The 23,935-nt window shown below is 38.2% G+C and overlaps 1 protein-coding gene across 2 annotated transcripts; it reads right to left on the reverse strand.

The window, feature by feature from the left end:
• Positions 1-2,819: 2,819 nt before the first annotated feature.
• LOC122652321 (putative receptor-like protein kinase At3g47110) lies at positions 2,820-6,155 on the reverse strand. 2 transcript variants are annotated; one of them, XM_043846032.1, is made up of 2 exons: positions 3,428-6,155; positions 2,820-3,288 (listed from the first exon to the last, which is right to left on the reverse strand). In XM_043846032.1, the coding sequence occupies exons 1-2, from the start codon at positions 5,943-5,945 to the stop codon at positions 2,873-2,875; spliced, it is 2,934 nt and encodes a 977-aa protein (XP_043701967.1). In that variant the 5' UTR covers positions 5,946-6,155; the 3' UTR covers positions 2,820-2,872. The 2 variants fall into 2 exon arrangements, with proteins under 2 accessions (XP_043701967.1, XP_043701968.1); XM_043846033.1 differs by having other exon boundaries at positions 3,237-3,344; positions 3,381-6,155.
• Between the last annotated feature and the right edge of the window lie 17,780 nt (positions 6,156-23,935).

Raw genomic sequence — 23,935 nt, forward strand, 5'->3', positions numbered from 1 at the left:
CGGCAAGACCACAATAACTGGGAAAAATAACTCTACATAATTGCTCAGTGAACCATTTTTTACTTGCACATACTAATAAAAAGATCAAGCTGAGCATTTCAGTTTAATAGAATTGATGCCCTCTGCGTTTCAAGTGTAATCTCAGTAGATTCTTCAGCACTTCATCTATTGAAGTGTGTATTCTATTGGCCTCTTGTCCACATGGAAGATGGATCTTGATATCCTTTTCTGTCTTTGTTTCATGAATCATGTAACTGTAGAAAAACTACTTACCTGGGAAGCAAGAAGTAATATTATGTTAATTGATGGGAATCAGGGAGACCTGCATGTTGATGGGCTCAAAGAAAAACCTCAAATAACCGAAGAACAAGAGGACTCCAGTTTGCAGCCAAATAATGGTGAAGATGGTAATGGTAATATTTTGCAGAATGACATCCAATGGGGTCGTAAAACTCTCTGCAAGTTTCTAACAAGTTTGGGTTTTCTTTAGTTTTCGTAAGGCTGAACTGCAACTGCAAAAGAACCCTCACCATTTTGCTTTAATCATGTGGACTTAATTTCTTTAGGCTTTGCAAACAGGACAACAAAACCAAGCAATGTTGATTTTGTTATCTGTAATATAATACTTTCATCCTTCCTTTTCTGTTGGCTGTTTTATGACATTCTTTCGGACTCCAGATTGGCATTCATCGATGATGACTTTATACTGCAACTGCATGATATTTTTCCACGAGTGAATGAAAGTGATAAGTAGTTGATGTCCCAACTATATAGCCATTTTCTTGTTCCGTAACTTCTTCAATCCCCTTCCCTCATTCCTTTACCCTTTTAAAGTTCCGGCTGTGTTTGGTATGCATTATTGGAGTAGATTCTCGGTCTAGAATGCGTTTTAAAACCTGATTCTTCTCTATTGTGGCATACATTCTTGCTTCAGAATGCATAATATGCCAAACACACCCTTAATGAGGATTTGCCATTGATAATGGTGTGGTTTCTAATGTTATGGCTCACCATTATAGACCTTAACCATAGCCAGTGAACAATTGTAGCCATGCAGCTACGCTGGTTAATCTAGAAATGGGAGTTTAAAGCATGCCAAACTTATAAGAAATAGGGATCATGCGCCTTCAACTCAAGGCTGCAAACTAAAAGCATGCCAAGCATATGGGAATAGGATGACTGGGTACCCAATTTCCTTTATTTTGGGCGAGTCCTGCACTCCTGCCTCATGCATATCATTTGAAGAAACAAAGCCTTAGGATTTAATAATCTGTCCAATTTTGCGATGCCTAATCCATAGAATCAATTATGAATTGTCTGATGGTCTCCTTCAATTCCAAGAAAACCTCAGTTTAACGTGATTTTATGTTGTTGCATTAAGAAACCTCTGGTGGATCCTCCAAGGACGGAACTTGCACAGGGAGATGAGTGCTGGTGGGATACCAGCATAAGACTCTCAAATGTCTAAGTTAGATATCTTTAGCAAACAGATGAACAGTAAGAGTTTCCAGAGTGTGATCCCCTTGCATGAGGTACTACCTTTCTATTTATAGGATTAGTTTGGTGGATTGATGTGGTAACGAGAAGATCCTAATTTGACTGGAGATGAGGAACTCCTTGTTGTCAGGAGATGAAGTGTTCATGTTCATTAGGTTATGGAGAGTCCTTATCTTATAAGGTCTCCCACTTGTCAAGGAGCCTTGTTTGATGGATATTCTTAAATGTTCATTAATGTGGTTGTGGTGTGGGACATGACTTCCTTTGTTGAATAATCATGCTAGTTGGTATTGATGTGCCAAGGCGTGGTGATTCATTAAGCCATAGTGAACTATCCCATTTGGTTAATCGGTCGGCCAAACCATATTGAACTCTTACGCCTAGAATGTCGTCTTCGGTTTTTCCTGATTGGATTTCTTTTAGGCATCACGTATCACACCATTATTGGATGGCCAATTTACGGTATAACACATGTAATGGCTGTTTGTTTGAAAGGAATGTTGAAGCAATCATTTTTTATGAGGCAACTGGGATATTATAGACACAAAAAAGATAGGGAAAATTACACAGACCTCCCCTGGAATATACCATATATTTAAGACCCACGCCTGGGTTATCAGCAACTACAACCGTCCCTTTTTGGCTGACTATGTTATGACTTTTACATCCCCTGAGGTTTGTCTCGACTTGAATACCCCTTATTTTTTAAAACCTTATTTTCAGATCCCCTATGAATTATGGTGTTAGTTAGTTGTTAATTTTACAATATAAAAGATCAAAATAGCCTTTGTACATCATTCAAAATAGCCAAAACTAAAATGGCCATTGTACCCTTATTCCATCTCCAACCTTGAAATAACAATTTAAGGATCGAAATTAGAAAGGAAAGTTGGAAAGAAGAATGCTACAACTTAGTGAATGTTCCACCACTACCTTCACCACAAAGAATGGGCTCCATCGCTGTTGGCGACAAGATCCTCTAGACCGAAGGTGTCACCGCCCTTTTTTCCAGTGTCTCTGCAACCGTCCTCCGCCAAACACTCTACTCCACCTATCTAATTTATCCAAAAGGGTATTATGATAAATTCCTATCACCATAAAGGTATTTTGGCCTTTTATGAATTTATGGTCTACTGACATCATCACTTAACAGGTTCACCCTAACGAAATGGGTATTCTGTCAATCATAGGGGGTCTGAAAGTAAAGTTTTAAAAAGTAAGGGTTGTACAAGTCAACGGGGACAAACACAGGGGGTGTACAAGTAGTTTACTCTTTTTTTTTGGCAAAAAAACATATATACACAAAACAACTTCAACCCTCCCTTTTAATCTTTCTTTTGTATGTCACAATATAATTCTACATCTTCCATTTGTTTCAATTTTGATGTTCGAACCAAAGAATCGAATCTCTAATAGGATGCAACTTGTGTCTGACCTCCTTCATTGTAATCCGATTTCTCGGTGATAGAACAGAACATGAGAGGCCAATTTGAATGATTGAAATCAAGCTTTCAGTGATTATTTCTCCAGCATTGCTGTTATGGATTTTAGGAAATTCGTCTATTTCTATTCTACCATCCTCTTCTTTCAGTCCCTCTTCTTCCAAGAACAACTGAGGATCTGCAATCTCTATCACTTGTCCAGGCAACGCTGCTGCAGCAAATTCATGGAGGCTTTGACCATCTTTAAACGTATCATCAGTTGGACTTTTGCCTGTAAACATCTCCAGTAACAGGATTCCATAGCTGTATATATCACCAAGTATGGACACTTGGGCACCCATACCATACTCTGCAATTCAACAATCTACTGCATCAGGATATATTATTCAATCTTTAGTGAAAGAGTGGAATACCAAAAGAAATAAAATGGAAATTTAACAGATCAATTTTAAACTTGAGAAGCACTATAATTGGGATGAAACCTTTACCTGGTGGAACATACCCAATAGATCCTTTTATCCCAATTGATATGCTTTGATTGTTGCAGGAAATATTGGATTTTTCAGAAAGAAATTGTGAAAGTCCAAAATCACCAACATGGGCAGTCATATCTTTGTCAAGAAGCACATTGCTTGGCTTTAGATCACAATGAATGATTGGTATTTCGCAATCAAAATGGAGATATTCCAAGGCAGCAGCTACATCGATCGCTATGTTTAATCTCTGAATAAGGTTTAGAGGCTTGATCTGAGCAATTCTTGGATGCAACCATTCGTCGAGATTCCCATTGGGCATGAACTCGTAAACTAGAGCATTGAATTCCTTCCTTTCAAAATCTATATTTGAGCAGACTGTCAATATCTTGAGAAGATTTCGATGCCGAATGTTTTTCAAGGTCTCGCATTCAGCTGCAAAACTTTTAGAAGCTCCTCGTTGCTGAAGGTTCAATACCTTCACAGCAACAACTGCTTCACTTTCTTGTAGAACTGCTTTATACACAGAACCAAAGCTACCAAGACCAACCAAATTATCCTCTGAGAATCCATTAGTTGATCTAAATAGCTCCGAGTAAGAGATATGTAATTGCCAATCATTAGAAGAAGATGCTGCTAAAGCTCTCTTCCGTGGGCGTCTCATCCAAGAGAAGATAGTAACGAAACATGAAATGACAACAATCGTTGAAACCACAATGGAAATTATGATTATTATACTTGATGTAGAAACCTTCCCTCCTCTATTAGGGGCTTCTTTGGAGCATATGGGCAATTGTAGTTTTGGTATACCACCACAAAGACCCCTGTTTCCAACAACTGAAATTGCATTTGCATTAGCAAAGAGCCCCAGTTTTGGTACTTGTCCTTCGAAATCATTGAAAGAGAGATTGAGTATCTTCAAGGATGAGAAATACTCAAGATATTGTGGAATCACCCCGGATAGCTTATTGCGTGAAAGATCCAATTCTTGTAGTGCTCTTAAAGCCTCAAAGGAGATAGGGAATGATCCTTGGAAGGAATTACCGGCCATGTATAGGTGTTCCAAGCTAACACAACTGCCAAGTGCATTCGGTATTTCACCTGAAAAATTGTTCTCAGAGACTTCCAACTCCATGAGATTTTTCAAGTTACCTACTTCTACTGGTAAAGAACCACTCAAAGAGTTATGCGCCACTGCAAATGAAATGGAAAAGGAAGAAATACCTATAACTTCTTTTGGTATGGTACCACTTAGGTTATTAAAAGAGAGGTTCAATTGCAGCAAATTTTGACAATTTCCAAGACTAGCAGGTATCTTTCCTTCTAAGTTATTCTCCTCCATGAACACTGCAATCAATTGGGTCAAGTTGCCTATAGAGGAAGGAATTAGACCTGACAATCTGTTATAGTTCAAATACAATTTCTGTAATTTCTTAAGTTTCCCCAAGGCTGCAGGGATACTACCAGTGAACATATTCTCTTCCATGCCAAGTAATGTCAAACTGACAAGGTTACCGATCCCCACAGGAATGCTTCCATGTATCATGTTTGAACCCATAGTGAATATGCTGAGCTGAGTCGAGAGATTGGATATGGAATTGGGCAATTCGTCACCTAGACGATTGTAACCTATACCCAATATTCGTAGATTCGTACAATTAGTCAAAAATGTAAGGAAGTTCAGGTTACCAGATTTGCCACTTCCAAGATGATTATCATCGAAATTAAGTCTACTTAAGTGCTTTAAGCTCCCTAGACTCACAGGCACAGGACCAGTAATATGGTTCTCGGCGAAATCAAGTATCTCAAGCTCAGAAGCATTTGACAATGACATAGGAATGGATCCGGTAAGATTATTTACACCCCCAGCAAATACCTCAAGATTAGGGAGAGTGAGGCCTACATCGATGGGAAGGCTACCCTGCAAACGGTTTTGTGTGACTGAGAAGTAATAAATGGAGGAGATATTGTAAAGTGACGATGGGATCTCACCCGTGAGCTCATTACCGTAGACTGAAAATTTTCCCAAGCAACAAAGTCGTCCAAGGTCATGAGGGATGCTTCCTTGGAAACTATTTTGTGCAAGACTGAGAAGGTATAGAGATGAAAGATTCCCTATCCACGGTGGGATGCTTCCCGTGAGAAAATTACCTCCGAGGCCGAGATTTTGTATCTTGGAGAGTGAACTAAGCTGGTCTGGGATTTGCCCTATGATGTTGTTTATAGATAAATTAAGGGTTCTGAGGTCCGTGCAGTGAGTGAGATTGGAAGGAATCTTGCCTCCTATGGAATTGGACGTCAGTCTGAGATGTTGTAAGCGTCTCAAACGACCGATTTCTTGAGGAATCTCGCCATGGAAGCTGTTATTTTGAAGGTTGATTGAAGAAAGGAAAGTAAGATTTCCAATAGAAGAAGACAGAGATCCAACCAACCTTTGAGATTCTAAGTTGAGAACAGTAACTCTTTCGGTTGCCGGGTTGCATGTCACTCCGGTCCATTTACAGAAATGGAGAGAATCATTCCAAGAGTTCATGATGCGAAGTGGGTCTTGAGTTATCCCATCCTTGAAGGTGAGCAAAGCCAGGAGATCCGAGTGGTTTCCAGGGTGTGGCGGATGAGAGGTGTGAACCCATGCAGGAGAGGAGAACGGCGTGAGTAAAGATTGACCAAAAGAGTCTTAGCCTCTCTCCTAGTCCTGCCTGATGATGATCCATTGAGGTTTTGGATCCCCTTTCAGAAGCTTGCAAGAATTTTTTTTTTGTGGATAATTCTGTCAGAAGCTTGCAAGATACAGTTATATATGTTCCCAGATTGTGCTGCCGTCAGCTCCCAGGTCTCCACGTGGAATTTTATGTCGATCGAATGGTTGATAGGCAAGTTCAATTTAAAATTCAAAAATTCAAAATAGTTGGAACTCATTTAATCTATCAACCATTAGACAACGCAGAGAATTCAAATCCGAGAGTGTGAGTGGCTGGATCGACTTTCACAAGCTTGTATAACGAGTTCTCTCAGTTCCCACCCACCCTACTGCCCCTATCCCGTCGATGCCTTGATGGTTGATGAATGAATCTTATGTGAAAAAGACACGTTATCCTACAATTTCTTGATGGTTGGTTACATTTTTCAACCATACATGACTTTTGTATTGTATTGGCACTTGCCAAATAAAACAACAGAGAGCATTTATACTCAATTAAGGATCGGTCCTACAGTTATTAATGATCTTTTGCTTCTTTTTCTTATCATTTCCAGATCTGGAATGGCCAGAAAAGCACCGAAAAAGATGCTGAGCAGCTCTTTGTCCGGGCTGCACATGCCGCATCAGACTCAAGGCAGCGTGTATTGATCACCTTACCTCTGTTCATGCAAGGCGCTCGGGCAGGGGTAAGGCGGTCAATGCGCGTCACCTTGAGTCTAGTGCTGCACGTGCAGCCAGGGCAAAGTGCTGTACCTTTACGATTTTCACACGTCAAAATCTTCTTGTGAACCCAAGAATTTTGAGTGGATAGTTAGGTAGGAAGAAGAACAAGAGTTGGGTTTAACAGTTTAAATCGGCTCGAAGGAGAACTGGCTCCAAGGGTTGGTATAGGATCGTTTTCGAACATCCCGCAAGGCCAATGCTATAAGGTTGAATGTTCTGCGTTCCGGGGGCAATCTAAGTCAGCCAGAAGCTCTACTCTTTCATTCATTACTAGACAAAAGCTTAAGATGGCTTTGTGTAATAGTGTATGATGACTGATGAACTGAATGTTAGATTATCAATTTTGTGATTAAATTTTATGAAGATCTCCATAAATCGGTTCCCTTGACTTACCACAATGAGCTTCTGTTGTAAAAAAAATTATATGTAATGAAATTATATTCAATTTCATTCCATCTCATCATACTAAAGATTCAAAAGGTCTTTGTCACATGTGGTCTTTGTCTTTTGTCTTTTGTCTAAAAGGTATTTTCACCAATCTTATTCAAATTTGAGTTTTCATTTCCCTCCAGATTTTGGGTTGCATTTGTAAAAGAACCAATGTTGTTTAGTCCCACATTGGTTAGCTTCAAGGATGTGAGCTTGCTTATAAGTATTCATGGGTCCTTAAGGGACATGGGTTCTTTAGAGAGAAGTGTGTCCTCTCACTTGTGTGGGGGGTTGATCCGGGGTGCTTTTACATCGCGCCGAACCGAACCGAGCCGAGCCGAGCCGAGTCCGGGTGTGGGTGTATATAAATATCTTAATTTTGTTTTTATACATGCACCCACAAGTACCTATACGAGTGTGTAGTGGTACCTGTACACACATAAGGAGACACTTAAAGTACCTGTATGGTATACAGGGACGCCTGTATATGATAAGTACCTTTACAACCTGCCACTCACGTATTCTATATATACGAGGGTATTGGCAGGGGTAACTTCACTTCGTTTTTACCTATTTTGTTGCTTCTCAAGGCGTGGTTCTTCTCTGTTTTCATCGAGAGTGTTTCTCGTCCGTCCTTCTTGTCTCTGTGTGTTGAGTATAGCTTTCGGACCCCTTCGTAATCACTTTGGGAGTGCCGTCTTTAGTGATTAGTGGATCGTTTCATCTTGGAGGTATAATCGCATTGTTCCTGGCCGCACTAATAAGGGGCGATTAAAGACCTTAAGGAGAGTGTCTTCTAGATACGACTCGATCCAACCTCTCGTCTCCTTTGGCGATATCCTGCAACTACCAAGTACGTATATTTATTTGATTATTTATACTTTTGTTTCGTACTACAGTTTATGCTTTTATTACTGTTTGTATTCTTATATTGTTCTGCCCATAGTCTGGTGATAACAATCTTAAGGTCTTTAAACTCGTGACTGTTTCTAACAGTGGATCTTAATACTGTTATAAACAGATTTAAGACTATGGCTGGACAAGATACACTTGGTCAAAAGGACACATCTAGTGTTGATTCTATTCCAACTAATGTGGTCCCTGCTGTTACCACTCTTCAACCCGCATTGGAGAAGATGAGTATTGTTGGAGAGTTCGATAAGATCGAACAATTTGATGGGCAGAATTTTAAGAGATGGAGGCAAATGCTTCTTTTTGCTTTAACCCAAATAGGGGTTGCTTTTGCATTGACGGATCCCAAACCACCACAAAGTGAGATCCTGGAAGAAGATGTAAAACGGATTACATAGATTCAAGCCGATTTTCAGTGTAAAAATCGGATATTGAATGCGTTTTCCATTGATCTATACAATGTGTATAACTCATACGAGTATGCATATATGATCGGAACGCTTTATGCAACAAGTATACTCTTGATGATGCGGCAACAAGAAATATGTGGTAGCAAATTTCTTGAATTTTGAAATGACCGACGACGAAAGTGTCTCTTCCCAAATTGATAAGTTTCAAATCTTGGTGGGAAGGTTATCTAAGGAAAATGTTATTCTTCGATGTTTTCGTCACAAGTTCCCTCCTTGAAAAACTCCCTCCCTCTTGGACTGATTTCAAGAATAATATGAAACACAAGAGAAAGGAATGGTCCTTTGAACAGGTTGTGATCCGAATCAAGATCGAGGAGAGGAACAGGAACAAGGACAATGGTGGAAAGCCTCTTGGGTACACAAGACTCAAAGCCAACCTTGTCGAATCAAACAAACAAGGTCATTTCAAAAAAGGTCTTCAAGTCAAGAAAGGCAAGAGTTTCAAGAGGTCAAAAGTGAAGTGCTTCACATGTGGTAAGCCTGGTCATCTCAAGAGAGACTGTCGGAACAAGAAGTCTCTGAAATCTGAGAAAGCGAAGGCTAATTTACTGGAGGAGGACATTTTCACCGCCATGATTACAGAAGTAAGTTTGGTTGAAAAACCAAAAGATTGGATACTTGATACGGGTGCAACTCGACATATTTGTGGAGATCGCAATGCGTTCGGTACTTACTCGTTGTTAATTCGGGTGATCAAGTTTTTATGGGAAATTCCCAATCTTCTAATGTTATGGGTAAAGGAACCGTCACATTGAAGCTCACTTGGTAAGACACTTGTCTTAAGGGAAGTGCTTCATGTTCCGGACATCAAGTAAATTTGGTTTCGGTCCACTTCGAATAAGGTGGGTTTAAACTCACCTTTGAATCGACAAACTTGTCTTGTTGAAGAATGATATTTTTGTTGGAAAGGGTTATGTAAGTGATGGTCTTTTTGTAATCGTTGTTCGAATGTAATAAAAGATAAGCCGAGTGCTTCTTCCGTTTATATTGTTGACTCTTTTAATTTGTGGCATAATAGATTAGGACATATTAGTGCTCCCTATTTATCTAGATTATGCAAGTTAGGTCTTATTGATAGCCTTGGAAAGCCACCGATGTCTAAATGTACTACTTGTGTAGAGGCCAAACTGACAAAGAGGCCACATAAGTCAGTAACGAGGCAAAGTGGTCACCTTGACTTGATTCATAGTGATTTGTGCGATTTTAAATCGTATGCATCAAGAGGTGGAAAAAATTATGTTGTTACCTTTATTGATGATTACTCAAGATTTACTATGTTGTATTTACTGAAATCAAAAGATGAAGCAAGTGATGCCTTTATATCCTATAAAAGAGAAGTTGAAAATCAACTAGGGAGTAAAGTTAAAAGACTTGAACCGATAGAGGTTCGAGTATTTTAATCTTTACAAATTTTGTGAAGAGAATGGTATTATACATGAAACTACAGCTCCATACCAACCACAATCCAATGGAATAGCCGAAAGGAAGAATCGTACATTGAAAGAAATGATGAATTCATTCCTTATCCGTTCAGGTTAACCCTTGATATGTGGGGAAGCTATTCTAACGGCTTGCTATATTTTAAATAGAATTCCTCACAAGAAAACTGGTTTAGTACCTTTTGAGTTATGGTTTGATAGAAAACCTAACTTAAAGCATTTAAGGGTATGGGGCTGTTTGGCAAAAGTATTAATACCTGAGTCAAAGAAAAGAAAAATTGGTCCTAAAACCTTTGACTGCATTTTTATAGGATATGCTTCGTATAGTAATGCTTATCGTTTTATGATTCTCAAAACCATAGTCTGGTGATAACAATCTTAAGGTCTTTAAACTCGTGACTGTTTCTAACAGTGGATCTTAATACTGTTATAAACAGATTTAAGACTATGGCTGGACAAGATACACTTGGTCAAAAGGACACATCTAGTGTTGATTCTATTCCAACTAATGTGGTCCCTGCTGTTACCACTCTTCAACCCGCATTGGAGAAGATGAGTATTGTTGGAGAGTTCGATAAGATCGAACAATTTGATGGGCAGAATTTTAAGAGATGGAGGCAAATGCTTCTTTTTGCTTTAACCCAAATAGGGATTGCTTTTGCATTGATGGATCCCAAACCACCACAACGTGAGATCCTGGAAGAAGATGTAAAACGGATTGCATGGATTCAAGCTGATTTTCAGTGTAAAAATCGGATATTGAATGCACTTTCCATTGATCTATACAATGTGTATAACTCATACGAGTATGCATATATGATCTGGAACGCTTTATGCAACAAGTATACTCTTGATGATGCAGGCAACAAGAAATATGTGGTAGCAAATTTCTTGAATTTTGAAATGACCGACGACGAAAGTGTCTCTTCCCAAAATGATAAGTTTCAAATCTTGGTGGGAAGGTTATCTAAGGAAAATGTTATTCTTCCTGATGTTTTCGTCACAAGTTCCCTCCTTGAAAAACTCCCTCCCTCTTGGACTGATTTCAAGAATAATATGAAACACAAGAGAAATGAATGGTCCTTTGAACAGGTTGTGATCCGAATCAAGATCGAGGAGAGGAACAGGAACAAGGACAATGGTGGAAAGCCTCTTGGGTACACAAGACTCAAAGCCAACCTTGTCGAATCAAACAAACAAGGTCATTTCAAAAAAGGTCTTCAAGTCAAGAAAGGCAAGAGTTTCAAGAGGTCAAAAGTGAAGTGCTTCACATGTGGTAAGCCTGGTCATCCCAAGAGAGACTGTCGGAACAAGAAGTCTCGAAATCGAGAAAGCGAAGGCTAATTTATCTGGAGGAGGACATTTTCACCGCCATGATTACGAGTAAGTTTGGTTGAAAAACCAAAAGATTGGATACTTGATACGGGTGCAACTCGACATATTTGTGGAGATCGCAATGCGTTGGTACTTACTCGTTGTTAATTCGGGTGATCAAGTTTTTATGGGAAATTCCCAATCTTCTAATGTTATGGGTAAAGGAACCGTCACATTGAAGCTCACTTGGGTAAGACACTTGTCTTAAGGGAAGTGCTTCATGTTCCGGACATCAGCGAAATTTGGTTTGGTCCACTTCGAATAAGGCGGGTTTAAACTCACCTTTGAATCGACAAACTTGTACTGTTGAAGAATGATATTTTTGTTGGAAAGGGTTATGTAAGTGATGGTCTTTTTGTAATCAGTGTTCGAATGTAATAAAAGATAAGCCGAGTGCTTCTTCCGTTTATATTGTTGACTCTTTTAATTTGTGGCATAATAGATTAGGACATATTAGTGCTCCTATTTATCTAGATTATGCAAGTTAGGTCTTATTGATAGCCTTGGAAAGCCACCGATGTCTAAATGTACTACTTGTGTAGAGGCCAAACTGACAAAGAGGCCACATAAGTCAGTAACGAGGCAAAGTGGTCACCTTGACTTGATTCATAGTGATTTGTGCGATTTTAAATCGTATGCATCAAGAGGTGGAAAAAATTATTTTGTTACCTTTATTGATGATTACTCAAGATTTACTATGTTGTATTTACTGAAATCAAAAGATGAAGCAAGTGATGCCTTTATATCCTATAAAAGAGAAGTTGAAAATCAACTAGGGAGTAAAGTTAAAGGACTTCGAACCGATAGAGGTTCAGAGCATTTTAATCTTTACAAATTTTGTGAAGAGAATGGTATTATACATGAAACTACAGCTCCATACCAACCACAATCCAATGGAATAGCCAAAAGGAAGAATCGTACATTGAAAGAAATGATGAATTCATTCCTTATCTGTTCTGGGTTAACCCTTGATATGTGGGGGGAAGCTATTCTAACGGCTTGCTATATTTTAAATAGAATTCCTCACAAGAAAACTGGTTTAGTACCTTTTGAGTTATGGTTTGATAGAAAACCTAACATAAAGCATTTAAGGGTATGGGGCTGTTTGGCAAAAGTATTAATACCTGAGTCAAAGAAAAGAAAAATTGGTCCTAAAACCTTTGACTGCATTTTTATAGGATATGCTTTGCATAGTAATGCTTATCGTTTTATGATTCTCAAAACCATAGTCTGGTGATAACAATCTTAAGGTCTTTAAACTCGTGACTGTTTCTAACAGTGGATCTTAATACTGTTATAAATAGATTTAAGACTATGGCTGGACAAGATACACTTGGTCAAAAGGACACATCTAGTGTTGATTCTATTCCAACTAATGTGGTCCCTGCTGTTACCACTCTTCAACCCGCATTGGAGAAGATGAGTATTGTTGGAGAGTTCGATAAGATCGAACAATTTGATGGGCAGAATTTTAAGAGATGGAGGCAAATTCTTCTTTTTGCTTTAACCCAAATAGGGGTTGCTTTTGCATTGACGGATCCCAAACCACCACAAAGTGAGATCCCTGGAAGAAGATGTAAAATGGATTGCATGGATTCAAGCCGATTTTCAGTGTAAAAATCGGATATTGAATGCGCTTTCCATTGATCTATACAATGTGTATAACTTATACGAGTATGCATATATGATCTGGAACGCTTTATGCAACAAGTATACTCTTGATGATGCAGGCAGCAAGAAATATGTGGTAGCAAATTTCTTGAATTTTGAAATGACCGACGACGAAAGTGTCTCTTCCCAAATTGATAAGTTTCAAATCTTGGTGGGAAGGTTATCTAAGGAAAATGTTATTCTTCCTGATGTTTTTGTCACAAGTTCCCTCCTTGAAAAACTCCCTCCCTCTTGGACTGATTTCAAGAATAATATGAAACACAAGAGAAATGAATGGTCCTTTGAACAGGTTGTGATCCGAATCAAGATCGAGGAGAGGAACAGGAACAAGGACAATGGTGGAAAGCCTCTTGGGTACACAAGACTCAAAGCCAACCTTGTCGAATCAAACAAACAAGGTCATTTCAAAAAAGGTCTTCAAGTCAAGAAAGGCAAGAGTTTCAAGAGGTCAAAAGTGAAGTGCTTCACATGTGGTATGCCTGGTCATCTCAAGAGAGACTGTCGGAACAAGAAGTCTCGAAATCTGAGAAAGCGAAGGCTAATTTCATGGAGGAGGACATTTTCACCGCCATGATTATTAAGTAAGTTTGGTTGAAAACCAAAAGATTGGATACTTGATACGGGTGCAACTCGACATATTTGTGGAGATCGCAATGCGTTGTACTTACTCGTTGTTAATTCGGGTGATCAAGTTTTTATGGGAAATTCCCAATCTTCTAATGTTATGGGTAAAGGAACCGTCACATTGAAGCTCACTTCGGGTAAGACACTTGTCTTAAGGGAAGTGCTTCATGTTCCAGACATCAGGCAAAATTTGGTTTCGGGTCCACTTCTGAATAAGGCTGGGTTTAAACTCACCTTTGAATCTGACAAACTTGTACTGTTGAAGAATGATATTTTTGTTGGAAAGGGTTATGTAAGTGATGGTCTTTTTGTAATCAGTGTTCTGAATGTAATAAAAGATAAGCCGAGTGCTTCTTCCGTTTATATTGTTGACTCTTTTAATTTGTGGCATAATAGATTAGGACATATTAGTGCTCCCTATTTATCTAGATTATGCAAGTTAGGTCTTATTGATAGCCTTGGAAAGCCACCGATGTCTAAATGTACTACTTGTGTAGAGGCCAAACTGACAAAGAGGCCACATAAGTCAGTAACGAGGCAAAGTGGTCGCCTTGACTTGATTCATAGTGATTTGTGCGATTTTAAATCGTATGCATCAAGAGGTGGAAAAAATTATGTTGTTACCTTTATTGATGATTACTCAAGATTTACTATGTTGTATTTACTGAAATCAAAAGATGAAGCAAGTGATGCCTTTATATCCTATAAAAGAGAAGTTGAAAATCAACTAGGGAGTAAAGTTAAAAGACTTCGAATCGATAGAGGTTCAGAGTATTTTAATCTTTACAAATTTTGTGAAGAGAATGGTATTATACATGAAACTACAGCTCCATACCAACCACAATCCAATGGAATAGCCGAAAGGAAGAATCGTACATTGAAAGAAATGATGAATTCATTCCTTATCCATTCGGGTTAACCCTTGATATGTGGGGAAGCTATTCTAACGGCTTGCTATATTTTAAATAGAATTCCTCACAAGAAAACTGGTTTAGTACCTTTTGAGTTATGGTTTGATAGAAAACCTAACTTAAAGCATTTAAGGGTATGGGGTTGTTTGGCAAAAGTATTAATACCTGAGTCAAAGAAAAGAAAAATTGGTCCTAAAACCTTTGACTGCATTTTTATAGGATATGCTTCGCATAGTAATGCTTATCGTTTTATGATTCTCAAAACCATAGTCCGGTGATAACAATCTTAAGGTCTTTAAACTCGTGATTGCTTTTCTAACGGTGGATCTTAATCTTGTTATAAACAGATTTAAGACTATGGCTGGACAAGATACACTTGGTCAAAAGGACACATCTAGTGTTGATTCTATTCCAACTAATGTGGTCCCTGCTGTTACCACTCTTCAACCCGCATTGGAGAAGATGAGTATTGTTGGAGAGTTCGATAAGATCGAACAATTTGATGGGCAGAATTTTAAGAGATGGAGGCAAATGCTTCTTTTTGCTTTAACCCAAATAGGGATTGCTTTTGCATTGACGGATCCCAAACCACCACAAAGTGAGATCCTGGAAGAAGATGTAAAACGGATTGCATGGATTCAAGCTGATTTTCAGTGTAAAAATCGGATATTGAATGCGCTTTCCATTGATCTATACAATGTGTATAACTCATACGAGTATGCATATATGATCTGGAACGCTTTATGCAACAAGTATACTCTTGATGATGCAGGCAACAAGAAATATGTGGTAGCAAATTTCTTGAATTTTGAAATGACCGACGACGAAAGTGTCTCTTCCCAAATTGATAAGTTTTAAATCTTGGTGGGAAGGTTATCTAAGGAAACTGTTATTCTTCCTGATGTTTTCGTCACAAGTTCCCTCCTTGAAAAACTCCCTCCCTCTTGGACTGATTTCAAGAATAATATGAAACACAAGAGAAATGAATGGTCCTTTGAACAGGTTGTGATCCGAATCAAGATCGAGGAGAGGAACAGGAACAAGGACAATGGTGGAAAGCCTCTTGGGTACACAAGACTCAAAGCCAACCTTGTCGAATCAAACAAACAAGGTCATTTCAAAAAAGGTCTTCAAGTCAAGAAAGGCAAGAGTTTCAAGAGGTCAAAAGTGAAGTGCTTCACATGTGGTAAGCCTGGTCATCTCAAGAGAGACCGTCGAACAAGAAGTCTCGAAATCGAGAAAGCGAAGGCTAATTTCTGGAGGAGGACATTTTCACCGCCATGATTACGAAGTAAGTTTGGTTGAAAAACCAAAAGATTGGATACTTGATACGGGTGCAACTCGACATATTTGTGGAGATCGCAATGCGTTCGGTACTTACTCTGTTGTTAATTCGGGTGATCAAGTTTTTATGGGAAATTCCCAATCTTCTAATGTTATGGGTAAAGGAACCGTCACATTGAAGCTCACTTCGGGTAAGACACTTGTCTTAAGGGAAGTGCTTCATGTTCCGGACATCGGCGAAATTTGGTTTCGGTCCACTTGAATAAGGTGGTTTAAACTCACCTTTGAATCGACAAACTTGTACTTGTTGAAGAATGATATTTTTGTTGGAAAGGGTTATGTAAGTGATGGTCTTTTTGTAATCAGTGTTCTGAATGTAATAAAAGATAAGCCGAGTGCTTCTTCCGTTTATATTGTTGACTCTTTTAATTTGTGGCATAATAGATTAGGACATATTAGTGCTCCCTATTTATCTAGATTATGCAAGTTAGGTCTTATTGATAGCCTTGGAAAGCCACCGATGTCTAAATGTACTACTTGTGTAGAGGCCAAACTGACAAAGAGGCCACATAAGTCAGTAACGAGGCAAAGTGGTCACCTTGACTTGATTCATAGTGATTTGTGCGATTTTAAATCGTATGCATCAAGAGGTGGAAAAAATTATGTTGTTACCTTTATTGATGATTACTCAAGATTTACTATGTTGTATTTACTGAAATCAAAAGATGAAGCAAGTGATGCCTTTATATCCTATAAAAGAGAAGTTGAAAATCAACTAGGGAGTAAAGTTAAAAGACTTCGAACCGATAGAGGTTCAGAGTATTTTAATCTTTACAAATTTTGTGAAGAGAATGGTATTATACATGAAACTACAGCTCCATACCAACCACAATCCAATGGAATAGCCGAAAGGAAGAATCGTACATTGAAAGAAATGATGAATTCATTCCTTATCTGTTCTGGGTTAACCCTTGATATGTGGGGGGAAGCTATTCTAACGGCTTGCTATATTTTAAATAGAATTCCTCACAAGAAAACTGGTTTAGTACCTTTTGAGTTATGGTTTGATAGAAAACCTAACTTAAAGCATTTAAGGGTATGGGGCTGTTTGGCAAAAGTATTAATACCTGAGTCAAAGAAAAGAAAAATTGGTCCTAAAACCTTTGACTGCATTTTTATAGGATATGCTTCGCATAGTAATGCTTATCGTTTTATGATTCTCAAAACCATAGTCTGGTGATAACAATCTTAAGGTCTTTAAACTCGTGACTGTTTCTAACAGTGGATCTTAATACTGTTATAAACAGATTTAAGACTATGGCTGGACAAGATACACTTGGTCAAAAGGACACATCTAGTGTTGATTCTATTCCAACTAATGTGGTCCCTCTTGTTACCACTCTTCAACCCGCATTGGAGAAGATGAATATTGTTGGAGAGTTCGATAAGATCGAACAATTTGATGGGCAGAATTTTAAGAGATGGAGGCAAATGCTTCTTTTTGCTTTAACCCAAATAGGGGTTGCTTTTGCATTGACTGATCCCAAACCACCACAAAGTCAGATCCCTGGAAGAAGATGTAAAATGGATTGCATGGATTCAAGCCGATTTTTAGTGTAAAAATCGGATATTGAATGCGCTTTCCATTGATCTATACAATGTGTATAACTTATACGAGTATGCATATATGATCTGGAACGCTTTATGCAACAAGTATACTCTTGATGATGCAGGCAGCAAGAAATATGTGGTAGCAAATTTCTTGAATTTTGAAATGACCGACGACGAAAGTGTCTCTTCCCAAATTGATAAGTTTCAAATCTTGGTGGGAAGGTTATCTAAGGAAAATGTTATTCTTCCTGATGTTTTCGTCACAAGTTCCCTCCTTGAAAAACTCCCTCCCTCTTTGACTGATTTCAAGAATAATATGAAACACAAGAGAAAGGAATGGTCCTTTGAACAGGTTGTGATCCGAATCAAGATCGAGGAGAGGAACAGGAACAAGGACAATGGTGGAAAGCCTCTTGGGTACACAAGACTCAAAGCCAACCTTGTCGAATCAAACAAACAAGGTCATTTCAAAAAAGGTCTTCAAGTCAAGAAAGGCAAGAGTTTCAAGAGGTCAAAAGTGAAGTGCTTCACATGTGGTAAGCCTGGTCATCTCAAGAGAGACTGTCGGAACAAGAAGTCTCTGAAATCTGAGAAAGCGAAGGCTAATTTACTGGAGGAGGACATTTTCACCGCCATGATTACAGAAGTAAGTTTGGTTGAAAAACCAAAAGATTGGATACTTGATACGGGTGCAACTCGACATATTTGTGGAGATCGCAATGCGTTCGGTACTTACTCTGTTGTTAATTCGGGTGATCAAGTTTTTATGGGAAATTCCCAATCTTCTAATGTTATGGGTAAAGGAACCGTCACATTGAAGCTCACTTCGGGTAAGAGACACTTGTCTTAAGGGAAGTGCTTCATGTTCCAGACATCAGGCAAAATTTGGTTTCGGGTCCACTTCTGAATAAGGCTGGGTTTAAACTCACCTTTGAATCTGACAAACTTGTACTGTTGAAGAATGATATTTTTGTTGGAAAGGGTTATGTAAGTGATGGTCTTTTTGTAATCAGTGTTCTGAATGTAATAAAAGATAAGCCGAGTGCTTCTTCCGTTTATATTGTTGACTCTTTTAATTTGTGGCATAATAGATTAGGACATATTAGTGCTCCCTATTTATCTAGATTATGCAAGTTAGGTCTTATTGATAGCCTTGGAAAGCCACCGATGTCTAAATGTACTACTTGTGTAGAGGCCAAACTGACAAAGAGGCCACATAAGTCAGTAACGAGGCAAAGTGGTCGCCTTGACTTGATTCATAGTGATTTGTGCGATTTTAAATCGTATGCATCAAGAGGTGGAAAAATTATGTTGTTAACTTTATTGATGATTACTCAAGATTTACTATGTTGTATTTATGAAATCAAAAGATGAAGCAAGTGATGCCTTTATATCCTATAAAAGAGAAGTTGAAAATCAACTAGGGAGTAAAGTTAAAAGACTTCGAATCGATAGAGGTTCAGAGTATTTTAATCTTTACAAATTTTGTGAAGAGAATGGTATTATACATGAAACTACAGCTCCATACCAACCACAATCCAATGGAATAGCCGAAAGGAAGAATCGTACATTGAAAGAAATGATGAATTCATTCCTTATACGTGCAGGTTAACCCTTGATATGTGGGGGGAAGCTATTCTAACGGCTTGCTATATTTTAAATAGAATTCCTCACAAGAAAACTGGTTTAGTACCTTTTGAGTTCTGGTTTGATAGAAAACCTAACTTAAAGCATTTAAGGGTATGGGGCTGTTTGGCAAAAGTATTAATACCTGAGTCAAAGAAAAGAAAAATTGGTCCTAAAACCTTTGACTGCATTTTTATAGGATATGCTTCGCATAGTAATGCTTATCGTTTTATGATTCTCAAAACCATAGTCTGGTGATAACAATCTTAAGGTCTTTAAACTCGTGACTGTTTCTAACAGTGGATCTTAATACTGTTATAAACAGATTTAAGACTATGGCTGGACAAGATACACTTGGTCAAAAGGACACATCTAGTGTTGATTCTATTCCAACTAATGTGGTCCCTGCTGTTACCACTCTTCAACCCGCATTGGAGAAGATGAGTATTGTTGGAGAGTTCGATAAGATCGAACAATTTGATGGGCAGAATTTTAAGAGATGGAGGCAAATGCTTCTTTTTGCTTTAACCCAAATAGGGATTGCTTTTGCATTGACGGATCCCAAACCACCACAAAGTGAGATCCTGGAAGAAGATGTAAAACGGATTGCATGGATTCAAGCTGATTTTCAGTGTAAAAATCGGATATTGAATGCGCTTTCCATTGATCTATACAATGTGTATAACTCATACGAGTATGCATATATGATCTGGAACGCTTTATGCAACAAGTATACTCTTGATGATGCAGGCAACAAGAAATATGTGGTAGCAAATTTCTTGAATTTTGAAATGACCGACGACGAAAGTGTCTCTTCCCATATTGATAAGTTTCAAATCTTGGTGGGAAGGTTATCTAAGGAAAATGTTATTCTTCCTGATGTTTTCGTCACAAGTTCCCTCCTTGAAAAACTCCCTCCCTCTTGGACTGATTTCAAGAATAATATGAAACACAAGAGAAATGAATGGTCCTTTGAACAGGTTGTGATCCGAATCAAGATCGAGGAGAGGAACAGGAACAAGGACAATGGTGGAAAGCCTCTTGGGTACACAAGACTCAAAGCCAACCTTGTCGAATCAAACAAACAAGGTCATTTCAAAAAAGGTCTTCAAGTCAAGAAAGGCAAGAGTTTCAAGAGGTCAAAAGTGAAATGCTTCACATGTGGTAAGCCTGGTCATCTCAAGAGAGACTGTCGGAACAAGAAGTCTCTGAAATCTGAGAAAGCGAAGGCTAATTTACTGGAGGAGGACATTTTCACCGCCATGATTACAGAAGTAAGTTTGGTTGAAAAACCAAAAGATTGGATACTTGATGCGGGTGCAACTCGACATATTTGTGGAGATCGCAATGCGTTCGGTACTTACTCTGTTGTTAATTCGGGTGATCAAGTTTTTATGGGAAATTCCCAATCTTCTAATGTTATGGGTAAAGGAACCGTCACATTGAAGCTCACTTCGGGTAAGACACTTGTTTTTAAGGGAAGTGCTTCATGTTCCGGACATCAGGCAAAATTTGGTTTTGGTCCACTTTCGAATAAGGCTGGGTTTAAACTCACCTTTGAATCGACAAACTTGTCTTGTTGAAGAATGATATTTTTGTTGGAAAGGGTTATGTAAGTGATGGTCTTTTTGTAATCAGTGTTCTGAATGTAATAAAAGATAAGCCGAGTGCTTCTTCCGTTTATATTGTTGACTCTTTTAATTTGTGGCATAATAGATTAGGACATATTAGTGCTCCCTATTTATCTAGATTATGCAAGTTAGGTCTTATTGATAGCCTTGGAAAGCCACCGATGTCTAAATGTACTACTTGTGTAGAGGCCAAGCGACAAAGAGGCCACATAAGTCGAATTGAGGCAAAGTGGTCACCTTGACTTGATTCATAGTGATTTGTGCGATTTTAAATCGTATGCATCAAGAGGTGGAAAAAATTATTTTGTTACCTTTATTGATGATTACTCAAGATTTACTATGTTGTATTTACTGAAATCAAAAGATGAAGCAAGTGATGCCTTTATATCCTATAAAAGAGAAGTTGAAAATCAACTAGGGAGTAAAGTTAAAAGACTTCGAACCGATAGAGGTTCAGAGTATTTTAATCTTTACAAATTTTGTGAAGAGAATGGTATTATACATGAAACTACAGCTCCATACCAACCACAATCCAATGGAATAGCCGAAAGGAAGAATCGTACATTGAAAGAAATGATGAATTCATTCCTTATACATTGCAGGTTAACCCTTGATATGTGGGGGAAGCTATTCTAACGGCTTGCTATATTTTAAATAGAATTCCTCACAAGAAAACTGGTTTAGTACCTTTTGAGTTATGGTTTGATAGAAAACCTAACTTAAAGCATTTAAGGGTATGGGGCTGTTTGGCAAAAGTATTAATACCTGAGTCAAAGAAAAGAAAAATTGGTCCTAAAACCTTTGACTGCATTTTTATAGGATATGCTTCGCATAGTAATGCTTATCGTTTTATGATTCTCAAAACCATAGATGGTGTTTGTGAAGAAAACAACATAATAGAATCAAGGGATGCAGAATTCTTTGAAGATGTATTTCCTTATCAATCCAATGAAGTGGGTGTTCCTAATGCTAGTAGTGATTTCAAAGATGTTGTATCAAAGAGTACAACAAATGATCTGTTTATCAAGATGATCCTATATCTAATGATAATGACGAAAGTCATTTGAGGAAAAGTAAAAGGCAAAGGAAAGCTAAGCACTTTGGTAATGATTGGGTTGTTTATTCTATAAACGAGGATCCCAAATTATATAATTGGGTTGCCCATATTGTGGATAAGGATCCTCTTACGTATAATGAGGCGATTCGTCGAGATGCCGTCTTACGGAAAGAGGCAATAAAAAGTGAAATTGATTCATTATTATTCAATCATACTTGGGAATTGGTAAATTTGCCACAAGGTTCCAAAGTATTAGACACCAAGTGGATATTTCGAAAGAAATTGAAACCAGATGGATCACTTGATAAATTTAAAGCCAGACTAGTCGTCAAAGGCTTTAGGCAAAAGAAGAACTATGATTATTTTGATACTTTTGCTCCAGTAGCAAGAATCACCACTATAAGAGTAATGGTGGCTGTTGCATCAATTTACAATTTGGTGATACACCAAATGGATGTAAAAACAGCATTTCTCAATGGCGATTTAGAGGAAGAGATATACATCAGGCAACCAGAAGGTTATACAGTGCCTGGACAATTACATAAGGTATGCAAACTTGTTAAGTCCTTGTATGGACTAAAACAAGCGCCAAAGCAGTGGCATGAAAAACTTGATATGGTACTCATATCAAATGGATTTCTTGTAAATGATGCCGAGAGGTGTCTATATAGTAAGTTTCATCACGGAAAAGGTGTGTTCATCTTACTTTATGTAGATGATATGCTGATTATGGGCACTAACCTAGATATAGTGAGACATACTAAAAATCTCTTAATGTCCAATTTTGAAACCAAGGACATGGGAGAGGCTGATGTGATTCTAGGAATCAAAATCGTCAGGAAGGAGAAAGAGATTATCTTATCACAAGCTCACTATATAGAAAACATGCTTAAAAGGTATGGATATTTTGACTTATCGTCAGTTAAAACACCTTTTGAGATGGGATGTCATTTACAACGACATCAAGGTGACCCTGTGAATCAGAAAAGATATTCACAGATAATTGGTTCTGTTTCTTATCTAATGAATTGCACTAGACCTAATATAGCTTTGGCTATGGGAAAACTGAGTCAATATACTCATAACCCGAGCAACGAACATTGGGATGCTATTGAAAGACTATTGAGGTATCTAAAAGGTACCGTTGATTATGGTCTTCATTATAGCAAAAACCCAACTGTACTAGAAGGTTTCTGTGATGCTAACTGGATATCAGATACAAATAAATCGTTAGCAACTAGTGGATATATCTTTATACTAGGAGGTGGAGCGATTTCGTGGAAATCGGTTAAACAGTCTTGTGGGACAGGATCCACGATGGAAGCAGAATTTATTGCCATGGAAAAGGCAGGAACTGAAGCCGAATGGCTTAGAAATTTAGTGGCAGATATTCCACTATGGCCAAAACCTGTTCCTTCAATATCACTTCATTGTGATAGCATGGCGGCTATAGCTAAAGCTAAAAGCAGAGTCTATAATGGAAAAAGGAGGCATATTCGCCTAAGACATAATCTTGTGAGGCAGTATATAAATGAGGGAACAATAGCTATCGATTTTATAAAATTGGCCTGTAATTTAGCAGACATGTTCACAAAACCAATGCCTACAAAGATTTATATAGAATCATCTAAGGGAATGGGCTTAAAGCCTATGACATAGGTCATGTGATGGAAACCCAACCTATGAAGAGGTTTAACTCCTAGATTAGGTTCAAAGGGTACAAACGAAATCACCGGATGATCTGATGAGTACTACCAATAGTTGCTCATTCTGTTAGATGGAAAGGTAGTACCACCACAATGGAAGAGGTTGAGTTACTAACTCTTAATCAAACCAAATCTCACGAAATGTGGGGGTGTGTTATCTGTGGTGCACACTGTGGGTTGACCTAAATGGATGTAGGAGGTGAGGCCGCCTACCAATGAGAGTTTTAAAGGCGAACTCTCTAAACGTCCATAATACCAAGATATGGGACAAGGTCGGATTTTGTTTGAAAGACAGAGTAAAATATCCGTTTAATTTATAAGGGTACGTCACGTAAAGTCGACTGATAGGATATG

Source organism: Telopea speciosissima, chromosome 2 (assembly GCF_018873765.1).
Source record: "Telopea speciosissima isolate NSW1024214 ecotype Mountain lineage chromosome 2, Tspe_v1, whole genome shotgun sequence".
NCBI lineage: Eukaryota > Viridiplantae > Streptophyta > Magnoliopsida > Proteales > Proteaceae > Telopea > Telopea speciosissima.